Raw genomic sequence first — 15,252 nt, 5'->3', positions numbered from 1 at the left:
CCTCGAGAAGGTACATGGCCAGAGGAAAGCTGGATGTGGCTTTCTATTCCCCTAAAGAGTTCCGGTCTTGAAACCCACGGGGGCCATTCTCCATCCTGTAGGGTTGCTGTGAGTCGGTACTGACTGGATGGCGGGGGGCTTTGAGAGTAAGTCAGGGGTGAGAGGAGAACATGACCAGAGACTCGTCCCTGAGGAGGTGAGATGGGGTGGGCGACGAGACACGGGGGGCAAGACTAACTTGTGTCATGAAAGAGGCTCTTTCTTTATCTGTCACAAGCAAGGGGTGGGGGTAGGTTTCAGTGTGGATGCAAAGGGACCTGCTGAGGACCAGGAAGATTGAGGGAATTCCCTTATTCCTGAGACACAAGGAGGTCACCTGCTGAGGTCGAAAGGGAGCTCTGGGGTTGGGGCTCTGTAGAGCGGGAAGTGTCCCCAGGTGGTATAAACTGTCAATGGGCTCAGCTGCTAACCAAAAGGCAGGAACTCAAATCTACCCCAAGGCACCTCCGGGGAGAGGGCTGGTGCTCTGCTTTGGAAAACTCAGCTACCGAAAGCCCCGTGGAGTCACCATGAGTCAGCGTGATCCCATGGCAACTGGCAAATGACATAATCAGGGAGTAGGAAACGTTTGGCACCCAGTCTACACTTATACCAGTCAGCATTTCTAGAGTAGGCACCCAGGGCATCACCCACAAAGAGGATTATCATCTCATTGGCCGGGGTGAGGGGTAGGGGTGGGGTGGGGTGGGGGGGCAGGAATGCAGGAGGATGGGAGTGTGAACTGACCAGAAAGACAGAAAAGGGTTGTCTGACAGTAAGAGGTCCCATATGACGATGGTGAGTTTACAGCAGCACCATCTGCAGGGTGTCTGCGTTTCCCAGCCATGCCCAACAGCTGGGGGGTTGATGGGAGGAAAGTGAATAGTTGAGTTCATCTAAGGCTGGGCGTTGAGCAGGCGGGTGCATCAAACAGAGGCTCGCGGTATTAGCAAGCAGATATTGACATGAGGAGTCTCTGAGGCCTGAAGGTGGAGAAGGACACTCACATGTGGAAAAGTTTATGTTCAATCCTGCTGAAGAGGCATTCTGATGGCCCGGGCACTTGGATTTGGCTCCTTTAGGGAGCCGCAGATGTTGCCTGCTGTGGTATGCTAACGAGGTGCCCGCTGACAGGCTCCTCAGCTGATGTCCTCCTCCAAGGTGGTCCTGACTGGCCCCAGCTGGGAATTCAGCCATCTGTGCCCAGGGCTGTCACACCATCAGGGTATGCTCTGGAGACACACACATTCCATTAGAGGTTGGGGTTTGTGCCCCTGCAGGACGGACATGATTTACTCACTAAGCCAGTCTGCTCCTTTAAAATTATATATCCCTGTGTAGAGCTTGCCTTTCATTGGTTCTTTTGTTGGTTTCCAACACTGCCGACCTGCTCATAGCTGCCATGTTTCAGATAAAAAGCATGGACATATGATAATAATCATTTATTATTATAATATAAATCTACTACTATTGGGGCAGTGGCGCTTCAGCAGGAGAATGCTTGCCTTCCCTGTGGGAAACTCCAACTCCATTCCCAGCCAAATGCCTCTCCAGCTCAGCCCCTGCTCACCTGTCAGTGAGGCTTGTGTGTTGCTGTGATTCTGAACAGGCTTCCGCGGGGCTTCCAGACTGAGATGGACTAGAAAGAAAGGCCCAGGCATCTGCTTCAACAAAGCAGTCGATGGACGATAACAGTCCAATCGGTTACACACAAGGTCACCACGAGTCAGGAGGCAGCTAACAGCAGTCACTAGTTGTTTCCTCAGCCGTCAATTTGGAACTGCCAAGTTACTCTAATCACTTTGGCATCTTCAGATGAAAATAACTAGGGGGGAAATACTGAAAACTCTTTAGAGGAATAGTAGCATACAAAAGCATTGCCTCTTGTTTAAGACTAAACAGCCATGGGCATTGCCCAGGTAAGTGGTGATGAGAACGCCCCTTCTCTCCTGGTGAGACTACACATCGGGAGAATTGGGTTGGAAAACAGGTCGGTCCTTTCCTTTAAATTGAAGATATGCATAGTTGCCATTCAACAATTGTGTTCCTTGGCATATGCACAACAGCTGTAAAAGTCTATATAGCATTATTCAGAATATCCATCAATACTGAGATGGTGGCTACATTGTGATCCATCCACACCACAGAATACTATACCACTATCACCACTAGCTGCCATCAAGTTGACTCCCACCCAGGGTAACCCCGTGTGGATCAGAGTAAGACCGCTCCTACCGTTTGCCATGGCTGCCTTTTTTCTCTTAAGTAGATCACCAGACTTTTCTTCCAAAGCACTTCTGGGTGGATATGAACCGCCAGCCTTTTGATTAGTAGTGAGTGCATAACCATTTGTGCCACCCAGAGAATCCAGGACTACTCTGTAGGAATGAAAATTAGAAATGAAAGCTATAGGCAATGCCTTAAATGACTTTCACAAACATCACACTGAATGAAAAAAGCCAGCCCCAAATAATACAGTTTAAGATCTACCTATATACTCGAGTATAAGCCGACCCGATTATCAGTCGAGGCACCTAATTTTACCAGAAAAACTGCATTGAAAATGTGCTGAAAAAGTCAGCTTATACACGAGTACATATGGTATGTTTTTAAGTTGTGGCAGATGCAGACTTCAATGGGGAAAGCAGGAAAATCAAGGAGACAGTTTCCCTAACAGGGCAGTGACCTTTTGACAGACTCACACGTAACATTTGCCAGGCTTAAGGTAAGCATACAAGTGGGAAAAGACATATGGTGTGCTTAGATCCCTAAAAGTTATCAATTAAGCTATTAAGTAAAAGATATTCTACCTTCCTGTCTGGATAAATGTATCTTCATGGTGACCTGGAAGTCTATGTTGGACTTCAGAATTCTAGGGCTGCTTGGAGCTTCTTGCTGGAACATGGACCCAAAAAAGATCCAGACCCAAGTCCATCAGCCTTCTCCTTCTAGCCCGAAACTCCACAGAAGATGGCCTGGGGTAGAGACCAGTGAAGACCTGGAATTAGGCATTTGGACAGGGCACCCTGAGGTCCCAGGAGGTAGTACATGGTCTAGAAAGGGTGACAGCTCCACAGACTCCTTCCTCCTCGAGAAGGTACATGGCCAGAGGAAAGCTGGAAATCCTCCGGTACAAGTCTCAAAAGTAGGGCCCCCTTTGCGTGGAATCAAGGCCAGGTTTAAGGGAACATTGCTGTCAGTTGCCATCATGTCAATGCCAGTTTGAGTGGCCCAGGAAAGGGGGTTGCACTGGGAAGAGCACGCAGAACGCTTCTGTAATCCTGGCAATGATATGTGTCTTGACCTAGGTGGTAGTTAGAGTTACTAAATTATACATTTGCTTTACACAGTTTTCTGTAATTGTGTCCTATTTCACACTGAAAATATTAACAGTAGCGCGATAGGTCAGGTGTGAAGATAATAATAGTAGTGCTGGGGGTTAGGTACTGGGCTGTTAACATCCCCATCAGGGGGCTCAAAGCCACCAGCTTCTCTGTGGGAGAAAAATCTGCTTCCACAAAGGTTTATAGTGTCAAAAACCAATATAGGGAAACCATGGTGTGTGCTTGTGTGAACACACACACGCGCACACACACATCATGGTACTGTACTTTATGGGATTCCTCATAGACACATCAGCTCTGAATGGTGGTCTTGTAAGCTCAGACACCTTGGGCAGTTGAAAGGGAAATGAGACAAATGCCAGAAACACAATCACACTCATTGCCGGTGCTCCCTCTGCCTGCCCGGGGCAGGGGCGCCTGGGTCCCGGTGATTAGGTTCAAGCCGGGCGAATAAGCCATATGCCCTTGTCCTCTTGCCCGGCCACTGCAAGTGCCTCCGAGGAAAATGCCTTCCCGCCCCGCCTTCACGAAGCTCATACATACTGTGTTTATCAAACCCAAATTACAGGCGACTGCTCCCATCCTAGTAGATGAGCAGGGAGACCAACTCCCAATTATCCTCTGCTTGGAAAGCGGGTCTAGGAATGCTTCCCTTCCCCACAGAGGCAGCTGCACGGACCTGCCCAATCGTTGCTGGGCTTCCTCTCCGTGCCCAGCACTGCCCTTGTTTCTCCATTCCACATTTAAAAACATCCACATAGTATGCGTTTTTCATTCTTACAGGCAAAACCGTTTCCTGTTACAAAGATTCAGATTCCCAGCCCTTGAAGAGATTCCCATGTGCTTCTCGTGGGTTAAATATCCGAGATCTTGTAAGGAGAGCCATCCACCCTGTAAAATCTTCCAAGCCGCTTCCAGCTGTCTGTACGTTCACCGGTCCAACCTCTGTAGACCTGTCAGACTAACATTTTGTGGTAACACATGCGCACTACTTTGTGATACACATCAAAGCACTATTATCACTACTGTGTTATTATGTTAAAGATATTTTAGTGGGTCTGGAAGTATTTAGTGTTGTTTGTTTTTTTTTATGGAAAGATAGGTACACAAACATTTGACTGGCGTTAGATACAAACCCATTCCTAACCACTCCAATTTCTTTTCAAATTAGACTTGCAGACAGACTGGGGAAGGGAATTTAGGTTTGTAATCTGGGCACCACCTGTACATAACACACTGTTTGCACACTGTCCAAAGCACGCAGCGTTCTATCGCACAGAATGTACCATGGGCGTTAAGCGATGTGTGATTATATATAGATTTCAACTCTGACCCATAACACACACCCATCCCCAAACTGAACTTTACAGTGACAGGATGATGAAGGAGAAGTGAAAAATTGGCCAGTATTAACAGACCAAAAGCTTCATTCCCCGCCACCCGCCCCCCGCCCCACCCCAAACAAAAAAGAGTCAAATTCTGGGCTTTGCTTCTGAGCTTTTTCAAAGCCACATTTCCAAAGCACCCATTTTCCTCATTTTCGGGAAACAAGAAACACAAATGGGTTCAGTGACTTTCCCAAGCTCCTGGTGGGCGGGGAGTCAGGCATATTCGGTGGCTTCTAGCTGAAATTAGGGTCGGCTAACTGAAATCGGTTTAAAGGGAGCTAATGAGGTAATGGGAGGGTGGTTGGGAAAAGGAGCTAATCGGTACGGCAGGACTGAAGTTTAGACTATTGACACTTTCAGACCTCTGTCATCCTGCCCAGTAGGAGCCGCCTGGCAAACGGACCCTTCTCCCACGACTCCACCTGAGGGTTACCTCCCCCCTCTCACCAGCTGTTGTGGGTTGTCACCGAGTGTGCTGTCACGTAACCCAGTGGGGCGCATCTTCAGGACTGTGGACGCGCTGCCTCGGGGTTGCTGCGGTGGTGTCAGTCCGTCTCACTGAGGATTTCCACCTTTGCCGGTCCTCCATTCACCACCCTGGATGTCCGTTACTAGGGACTGGCTTCTTCTGTAGCCATGGCCACAGCCAGGGACCTGACATCTGACTCTCCAGCTTCTGAACACCATTGTGCTTGAATTCCTTCAAAGACCTCTGTTTGTTCTGCCGGCAGTCTGCGGAATAGTCAAGATTCAATAATCAATATTCAATTATTGACTATTCAATAGTCAATATTATTGACAATATTATTGACTATTCAATAGTCAATATTCAATAATCAACATCACTATTTGAGTGTATCCATTCTTTTATCTTCCGTTTTTATTGTCTAGCTTTTGCACGTACAAAAGGAAACGGAAAAGACCATGACGTGGGTCAGGCCCACCGTAGTCACTACTTTGCCCAATTATGTTAGGCAAAGATGCCCTGGACTGTGAGTCCCTTGAGGACAGGTCCGTGTCGTATGCCTCTCGCTGTGGAAATCGTTGTTACATATTAGGAAGCTAACTATAAGGTCAGTTTAAAAAATACTGAATGCTCTGAGTGGGAAACGCTGGACTTTCTACTCCTGTAAAGAATTGTAGTCCCCGAAATGCTCAGTGGCAGTTCCACCTGCCCTTTAGGGTCGCTCTGAGTCAGCGTCAACTCAATGGCAGTGAGTTTGGGTTTTCGTTATTTTATCCGTAGCTAATGCATAGTAAGAGCTTCATTTCTTTAATTTCATGAATGAAGAATATATTCTCGTTGTTGTTGTTAAATGTCATCGAGGCAGTTCAGACTCATAGAAACCTTATGCTCAACAGAACAGAACACCGGCTATCCTGTACCTTTCCACCAAGAGCTCTCCGGTTTGAACCCATTGCTACAACCACTGTGTCAATCCATCTCGTTCAGGGCCTTCCTCTTTTTCGCTGCCTCCCTCCTTTACTAAGCATTGCATCCTTTTCCAGGGACTGGTCTCTCCTGACAACATGTCCAAAGTATGTGAGACGAAGTCTCACCCTCTTTGCCTCTAAGGAATATTCGGACTGTACTTCTTCCAAGAGAGTTTTGTTTGTTCTTCCTTAGGACTTCCACTAGTCTTCTTCAGCACAATTCAAATGCATCCATCCTTCTTTGGTCTTCCTTACTCAGTGTCCACCTTTCACGTGCGTATCCGAGGCACCTGAACACACGAGGGCTTGAGTTGTGCGCACCTGAGTCCTCAAAGTAACTCCTTGCTTTGCAGTACTCTAATGAGGTCTTGTGTAGCAGATTTACCTAATGCAGCATGTCATTTGACTGCTGCTTCCATGATCATTGGTTGTGGATCCAAGTAAGACAAAATCCTTCACAACATCAACTTTTTTCTCCACTTATTGTGACGTTAACTAACGGTCCAGGTGGGAGGATTTGTGTCTTCTTTACATTGAGTTGTAATCTATAGTGAAGGTTGCGATCCTTGATCTTCATCAGCAAGAGTTTTACATCCTCACTTTCAGCAAGCAAGGTTGTGTCTTCCTCTAAACCTGATGTTACGTTATGCTTCATACAATCCAGCTTCTCTGATCATTTGCTCAGCAGACAGATTGAATAAGTATGGTGAGAAGATACAACCCTGATGCACACATTTCCTGATTTTAAACCATGCAGTATTCCCTTGTTTTGTTCCCACAACTGCCTTTTGATCCATGTACAGGTTCTGTATAAGCACGATGAAGTGTTTTGGAATATCCATTCTTCTCAAGGGCATTCACAGTTTGTTATGAGCCACACAGTCGAATGACTTAGCATAGTCAATAAAAGACAAGCCAACTTCTTTCTGATGTTCTCTGGCCTTCAGCCCAGACACATTCAACATCAGCAATAATATTCCACGTACTCTTCTGAACCCAGCCTGAACCTCTGGCAGCCCCCTGTCAATGCACTGCTGTAAGCATTGTTGGATGATCTTCAGCAAAATTTTACTTGCAGGTGATATTAATGATATTCTATAATTGCACATCCTGTTGGGTCACCTTTCTTTGGAATAAATACAAATATAAGTTTATTTCAGTCAATTGACCAAGTAGCTGTCTTCCAAATTTCTTGGCATAGACGAATAAGGGCCCCCAGTGCTTCATCAGCTTGTTGAAACATTTCAATTGGTATTCCATCACTTCCTGGGGCCTTTTTTTTTTTTTTTTGGCTAATGCTTTGGGTGCAGATTGCAATTCTTTCTTCAGTATTATTGTTCTTGCTCATATACTACCTCTTGCAATGGTGGAATGTCCACTAGTTCTTTTCGGTACACTGTGTATCCCTTCGATCTTTGTTTGATGCTTCCTGTATCATTCAATATGTTGCCCATAGAATCTTTCAATGTTACGACTCAAGGCTTGAATTTTTTTCTTGAAAGAACTCAAGGTCTTTGCTCATTTCATTATAATATTTTACTTTGTCTTCTCAAACGGCCCTTAGACATTTTCTGTTCACCTTTGACTTCAGCATTTCTTCCATTTTCTTTAGCTACTCTGTGGTGAAGGGCAAGTATCAGACTCTTTCCTGACATCCATGTTGATCTTTTCTTTCTTTCCTGTCATTTTAATGGGCTTTTGCCTTCTTCGTGCATGCTCTTCCTGATGTCCTCCCACAGCAAGTCTTCTGTCACTAGTGTTCAATGCGTCAAGTCTCTTCTTAAGGAATTCTTGAAATTCCGGTAAAATAGACTCAAGGTTATATTTTGTTTCTCGTGGACTTCTAAAAAATTTTATCAGCTTCAACCTGACCTTACATATGAGCAATTGGTGGTCTGGTCCACAGGCTGCCCCCAGCCTCTTTTTAGCTGCTGATATTGAACTTCGCCAATGTCTCTTCCCACAGATGGAGTCGATTTGATTTCTGTGCAATCCACCTGGTTGTGTAGTGTCACCATTTGTGTTGTTGAAAAAAGGCATTTGCTGTAAAACAACTTGTTAGCATTGCAAAATTCTATCATGTAATCTCCAGCTTAGTTTCTATCCCCAAGACTACATTTTCCAACTATTGTTCCTTCCTCTTTGTTTTCAACTTTTGTATTCCAATTGACAATAATTATCAATGCATCTTGATTGTATGTTTGATCAATTTCAGACCGGAGACATTGGTAAATTTCTTCATCACTAGCTTCAGTGTTTGGTACATAAATTTGAATAATGGTTGCATTGATTATATTTCCTGGAATGCAGAAAGATGTATTGCTATCACATTGTACTTCAAGATAGACCGTGGCATGTCCTTCATGATGATGATGAATGCCGTGCCCTTCTCTCGATTGTGTCAATCCCAGCAGGGTAAACCATGCGATTTTCTGATTCAAATGGCCATTTCAGCTCACTAGTGCCTAACATGTCTATTTTTATTCATTCCATTTCACTTTTTACAGCTTCCAGTTTTCCTAGATTCATACTTCGTACATTCCAAGTTCTGATTATTCGTAGATTTTTACAGCTGTTTCTTCTCATTTTGAGTTGTGCCAGTCAGCAAATGAAGCCCTCGGAGTCTTTACTCACACAGTCTCCCTCCACTCGTGTCATCCTGGCAGACTCTACTTTGAGAAGGCAGCAGGCAGTTCTTCCTCAGTCACACTGTTCGTGTCGTCTGACCTAAGGGACCCATCTTCTGGCATTATCGCTAACAATATTCTGCTTCTGGTCATTAGGCCTTCCGTATCTGGCAATGCTTCAGTGCTGATCATAAGGTTTTCAGCAGCTCATGTCTTAAGCGTGAACCACCTATTCCATCGTAGTTGGTTCTTGAGATATTCGTGAGATGATATATTTATCTTTTCCAGCTGCAACCTGTAAGTGAGGGGGAGGGTTTCTTTCTACTCGCTTTCATGTTCCTAACTTCTCTTTGCAGGCTCAAGGAGCTGTGATGTCATATATGGCATGAGAGCATCGTCTAGTCTACCAGTGGAGTTATGAAAAGTGGGACCTTGAGAAGCAGACTGAGACACTGGCGTTTCTCCTTTGAAGACCCACAGCTTCAATGACACCTAGCTCAGCAGAGAGAAGAACCTGAGAAAATGTGGGCAAGGGTGAGTAGTTATGACAGAAGCATAAATCTCATGTGATTCCCAATTTTCAATGAACTCAGATTAATTCATCTGAAGCAATAACATGAGTGTCATTCTGCTCTGTCGATGTTTGCAACTAATATTTGAAATTGAAAGGTTGATTTTAGGCCACCATTTTTTTTGCGCTCATACCAATAGGAGGGTTTGCAAGTCTGAAATCCATAGAACAGGCAAGAAAACTCAGGAAGGATTTCTATGTTACACTCTTGAGGCAGAATCCCTCCTTTATCTCTAAGAAATCTCAGGCTTTGTTCTTAGGACACTAACTTATGGGACAATGCTCATTCACATTACCAAGGGTGAGCTCCTTTGCTTAAAATTAACTGATTATGAATGTTAGCCACATTTGCAATAACATCTAGACTAGTGTTTGACCAAACAACTGGGCACCATAGCCTCACTAAGATTGCACATCAAATTAATCATCATGCTATATAATGAATTTATTTTAGACTGGTGCCAAGGAGAAATGCTCTTCCACTCAGAATGCTCTAGCAAAACAGTCTGCTGGGATCTACAGAGAATGTTCTACTTAATATAGTGTCCAAGCAAATCTAGAAAGGACACTCATTGACCCGTTTAGAAGTTAATTTTCTGTGCATTAGCCACTTTTCTAATCTCCATTTGCCTTTAATCCATTGCACTATCCTCCGGCCCTTCCGTAAGAAAATACACTTGGTCTGCAAAAAGAGGTTTAGGAGATTACGTCGAAGGCACTGATTATTTACGTTTAAGGAAGGCGAGTGACTTGGCAAATCATGGTGAACCGGAACTTGTGCCCATGCTTTTACTGTGAGTCAGGTCCGTGCCTTAGAAATAACTCTCTAATTATACGTTTTATAAATGGTGGAGATTGCCTTGAGGATGAAATTTCACAAACACACATAAAATAACTTTCATTTTTAAAAAGTCATTTTATCGGGGCCTTGTACAACTCTTGTCACAATCCATACATGCATCCATTGTGTCAAGCACATTTGTACATTTGTTGCCCTTATCATTCTCAAAACATTTGCTTTCTACTTGAGCCCTTGGTATCACCTCCTCATTTTTTCCCTTCCCTCCCCATTCTCCCCTCCCTCATGAACCCTTGATAATTTAGAAATTATTATTATTTGGTCATATCTTACACTGTCCGACATCTCTCTTCACCCACGTTTCTCTTGTCCATCCCCCAGGGAGGAGGTTATATGTAGATCCTTATAATCGGTTCTCCCTTTCCAACCCACCTTCCCTCCACCCTCCCAATATCGCCACTCTCACCACTGGTCCTGAAGGGATCATCTGTTCTGGATTCCCTGTGTTACCAGTTCCTATCTGTACCAGTGTACATCCTCTGGTCTAGCCAGATTTGTAAGGTAGAATTGGGATCATGATAATAGGGAGGTGGGGGGGGAGCATTTAAGAACTAGAGGAAAGTGTATGTTTCATCATTGCTACACTGCACCTGACTGGCTCATCTCCTCCCCGAGACCCTTCTGTGAGGGGATGTCCAGTTGCCTACAGATGAGTCTTGGGTCCCCAATCTGTCCTTCCCCTCATTCACAATGATTTGACTTTTTTTTCTTTGATGCCTGATACCTGATCCCTTTGACACCTCATGATCACACAGGCTGTGCACACCCATTTTTAAAAGCACCGAACAGTCTCTATAATCCAAAGACTGCCCAATTTAATTTGCAGGATAAACATTATATGTTAAATATAAAGATAGAGCCACTCATTGTATTCCAGTTGATTCTAATTCATTGTGACCCTACAGGATAGAGTAGAACTGTTACCTAGGACTTCTAAGACCTCACATCTTTACTCGTAAGATCTTACATCCTCCATAGGACTTCTCAGAGAAAGACAGCATCCTCTTTCTCCTACTGAACAACTGCTTGCTTACACCCACTCACATGGAGGTTAGCAACTCAACACTTAACCCACTGTGATCCCAAGGATCCTGATAAAAACTAATTATTTTCTTTAAATCATTTGAAGATGAAGAGAAAGATTTCCCTGGAAGTCTATAAAAACAAGTTAAATTATACCACTGGGATATACATTTTTAAATTGTTTTATTGGGGGCTCATACAGCTCTTATCACAATTCACACATACATCTATTGTGTCAAGCACATTTGTACATATATTGCCATCATTTTCAAAACATTTTCTGTCTACTTCAGCCCTTGGTATCAGCTCATTTCCCTTCCCCCACCATCCCTCCTTCACAAACCCTTGATAATTTATAAATTGTTATTATTTTTTCATGTTTTATACTGACCGATGTCTTCCTTCATCTACTTTTCTGTTGTCCGTCCCCCTGGGAGGGGGTTATATATAGATCATTGTGATCAGTTCCCCTTTTCTCCCCCCACCTTCTCCTTCCCCTCCTGGTATCGATACTCTCATTATTAGTCTGGAAGGCTTTATCTGTCCTGGATTCCCTGTGTTTCCAGCTCTTATCTGAACCAGTGTACATGCTCTGGTCTAGCCAGATTTGTAGGTAGAATTGGGGTCATGATAGTAGGCAACGAGGAAACATTAAAGAACTAGAGGAAAGTTGTATGTTTCATTGGTGCTATACTGCACCCTGACTGGCTCGTCTCTTCCTTGTGAACCTTCTGTAAGGGGTGTCCAATTGTCTACAGATATGCTTTGGATCTCCACTCACCACTCCCCCTCATTCACAATGATATGATTTTTTGTTCTGGGTCTTTGATGCCTGATCCCTGATCCTGTCCACACATCATGATCACACAGGCTAGTGTGCTTCTTCCATGTGGGCTTTGTTGCTTCTCATCTAGAGGGCCGCTTATTTTTCTTCAAGCCTTGAAGACCCCAGATGATATAGATTTTGATAGCAGGACACCATCAGCTTTCTTTAACACATTTGCTTATACACTCATTTTGTCTTCAGCAACAGTGTCAGGGAAGGTGAGTATCACAGAATGTTGGATTATTATAACCAAGTGTTCTTGTATTGAGGGAGTACTTGAGTAGAGGCCCAATATCCATCTGCTACTTTAATATGTAATATATAAATATATGCACATAGATCTATTTCCCTCTCATTATGTATAAATATATTTACATATGTACATATTTAGACCTGTATTTAGACCTCTATAAATGTCCTTTGCCTCCTAGTCCTTTCCTCTATTTCCTTTTACTTTCCTCTTGTCCCACTATCATGTTTGGTCTTCATTCGGGTTTCAGTAATTCCTCTCGGCTACATTGCCCTTGATCAAGCCCCACCAGGCATCCTATACTGTCCGTGCCATCGATTTTAGATCACTTGTTGTTCCCTTGGCCCTGGATTGGTTGACACCCCCACTTCCTTCCCGTACTTTCCCCTCTCATCACTGGGATATTTTAAGGCAAAACAATAACCTCTTTAAAATTCCCTCTAGTTTCCATCTGTCTTTTGATTTTCAACACTGTTCCTTCCTCTGGGTGGGAAGATATCAATGAAAAGACACATAGGAACAATTAGTCCAATAGACTGATGAGCCATGCTAAACATCAGTTTCCACAACCCTAAGATCAAAAGAACTGCATGGTACCCATCTACCAAAATCAGCTGCTCTGGAAAAGATCACAGGAGAAGGTCAAAGTAAGCGGGGGGGAAATTGAAACAGAACTCAAAATCATAAAAGATACCAGGATTCCTGGTTGGATAGAGACTGGTGGGACCCCCCAAAGCCTATAGTCCTTACCCTTCAGATCTGCAACTGAACTGCCCTCTGTACTAGAATAATCAACCATTTGAGCCCCAAAGGACAGCATTTACCCCAGGAAAAAGTTCACAGGATCAGTAAAGACGGTGGGATGGAAACAGGAAACACAGGGAGGATGTAGATGAGGGGGATTGCAATGGATGGGTTGGATAAGAATATGCACAAATTACTTAATATAAAACTGTGGTCTACTCTAAAACGTCACCTAATTCACAATAAAAAGTTTTTAAAAGAGAAGAAATCTGCTCTTCCCTAAGATTCTATGACAAACATCTGTCACAGAACTGACACTTCCGTGGCCTCACCAAACCGAACTCCTAATCCAAACAGGAATGAGTCACCTTTAGTGATTGTAACCCCTCCGGATCATTGAGCGCAAATCATAATTTATTTGCTGAATAGTGAAGCAAACCAACTCTTCTCATTTTTGATACCTACTCAGCCAGTTTCAATTCTTTCTATATTTCATAAGTTACTAGCCCAAGACAAAAGCAGAGAGGGAAAAAATGCATTCTCAAAACCAAGTCAGTACTTCGTGCCTTCTGAGTCCCTGCTATACACATTAGCACGGTGTTATTTCAAATTCATGTTGAGCCTCGATTTGTAATATTCCAGACCTGGAAACCAGACAACTTCACCACCTGAAACCTTTCATTTTCTTTAGAAACATCTACATTCAGCGTCACAGGGCCCTTTGAAATTGTTCATGCCTGACTTCTCAGAGGTTTTTTCCAATCATTGAACTTCAATTCAATATTCCATCCAAGCAGAGACCACTTCATATTAGATTAAATAGAAAATATATATTTACACATTATTTTCATTGTGTATTCCCCTAATAAAAGGGGTCATTTATTATTTGCCTTCAATGCCTCCTAAAGATATGAGGGGGTTTCAAAAAGTTCATGGGAAAATGGAATTTTTTCACAAACATTTTGGAGCCCCCTCGCATATTCCTACTGCTGTCTAGCAAGCTGCATGCTGATTAAAAATCCTGATGCTGACACCACACTCCTTGACTTGAATTCCAGCCCTGCCACTACTAAGCCATAGGGTCCTCCATGCATTATTTAGCTTCATTGCGCTTCCGTTCGTTTTTCTATAAAGTAGGGACAAGAACATCACCTACCTCGTCGGGTTGCCTTGTGGATTCAATGATAATATATACAAATTAAGCTGAGTTGTACTTAGCAGATAGCAAGGCCTCAATAGATGCTTCCAACCATGGCCTGAATTCTACTGCACAAAAGAAGTTGACTCTAAACTTCTGAAAGAAATTATGAATGTGGAGATATGGGAGAAGCTGAGTGCAAGAATCTGGGCCGAACTTGACATGTATGCTCTGTGGGCCTGCGCTGGACTGTGATTTTCCTGGCTCCAGCCACAATGAAGAAAAAAGCGACATGCAAGAATGACTAGGAAACCCCTCTGGGAGGACGCTGTACTCAACTGAGGAGGCCGCCCTTTGAGTCCGTGCCCTACTCACGGCGCCCAACAAGCAACAGAAGAAAATACTATCTTCAGACATCCCTAGGAGTGCTTACGGACAGGACCATTGTGAACATAGGATTATCATTGGCTGCCAGTAGGCCTTTAACCTACCTATCACCATCCACCCCTTGCCAACTTGGCACCTGTACACAATTCTCTAGTCATATATAATTTCCAGACATTATTGAAATCATACTTATGCTTAACATCAAACATGTATCATACATATAAATGAAAACACAATGAGTCTAACTGTATTTGATACATCATACATGAACAAAGAAGATATTCAATAAGCACATATAAAGAAAATAAACTGACAATCACAAACCTCGCTTTGCAATTGTTCACGTGGTCATAAATGATAGGTAGAACTACCTTCTTCTACCTATTCTGTATTGTCTTTGCCCTCAGCAAGCACCTCAGCTGGCTGTGGTTGTTTGCCTGGTGGGGTGACCCAGACCTTCATTTCTGAGGGGTCTGGGTCATTATAAGTCCTGTCAGAATTGGGTTGCTGTAGTTTACCATTTACTTTAATCACAGGGCATGGTAGCACTAAGAGTCAGCCTATAGGATCTCCTGGATTCCAGACATATGCTTCTCTACCTCCATTAAGTAGCACGAGTCCA

The 15,252-nt window shown here is 43.7% G+C and overlaps 1 protein-coding gene across 1 annotated transcript in view; it reads left to right on the top strand.

The window, feature by feature from the left end:
- Window positions 1–9,295: 9,295 nt before the first annotated feature.
- The window catches only part of NEDD9 (neural precursor cell expressed, developmentally down-regulated 9), a 143,224-nt gene continuing 137,267 nt past the window's right edge, over window positions 9,296–15,252 (top strand). Inside the window, exon 1 of the mRNA XM_045298231.1 lies at window positions 9,296–9,366. Within this exon, the coding sequence (XP_045154166.1) occupies window positions 9,355–9,366 (12 nt within the window). The 5' untranslated portion in view covers window positions 9,296–9,354. The remainder of the gene's footprint in view (window positions 9,367–15,252) is intronic.

Source organism: Echinops telfairi, unplaced genomic scaffold (assembly GCF_000313985.2).
Source record: "Echinops telfairi isolate 266 unplaced genomic scaffold, ASM31398v2 ScPeMD7_7424;HRSCAF=8462, whole genome shotgun sequence".
NCBI lineage: Eukaryota > Metazoa > Chordata > Mammalia > Afrosoricida > Tenrecidae > Echinops > Echinops telfairi.
Note: the sequence above shows the minus strand (reverse complement) of the source record. Positions and strands in the feature narration are given on the sequence as shown.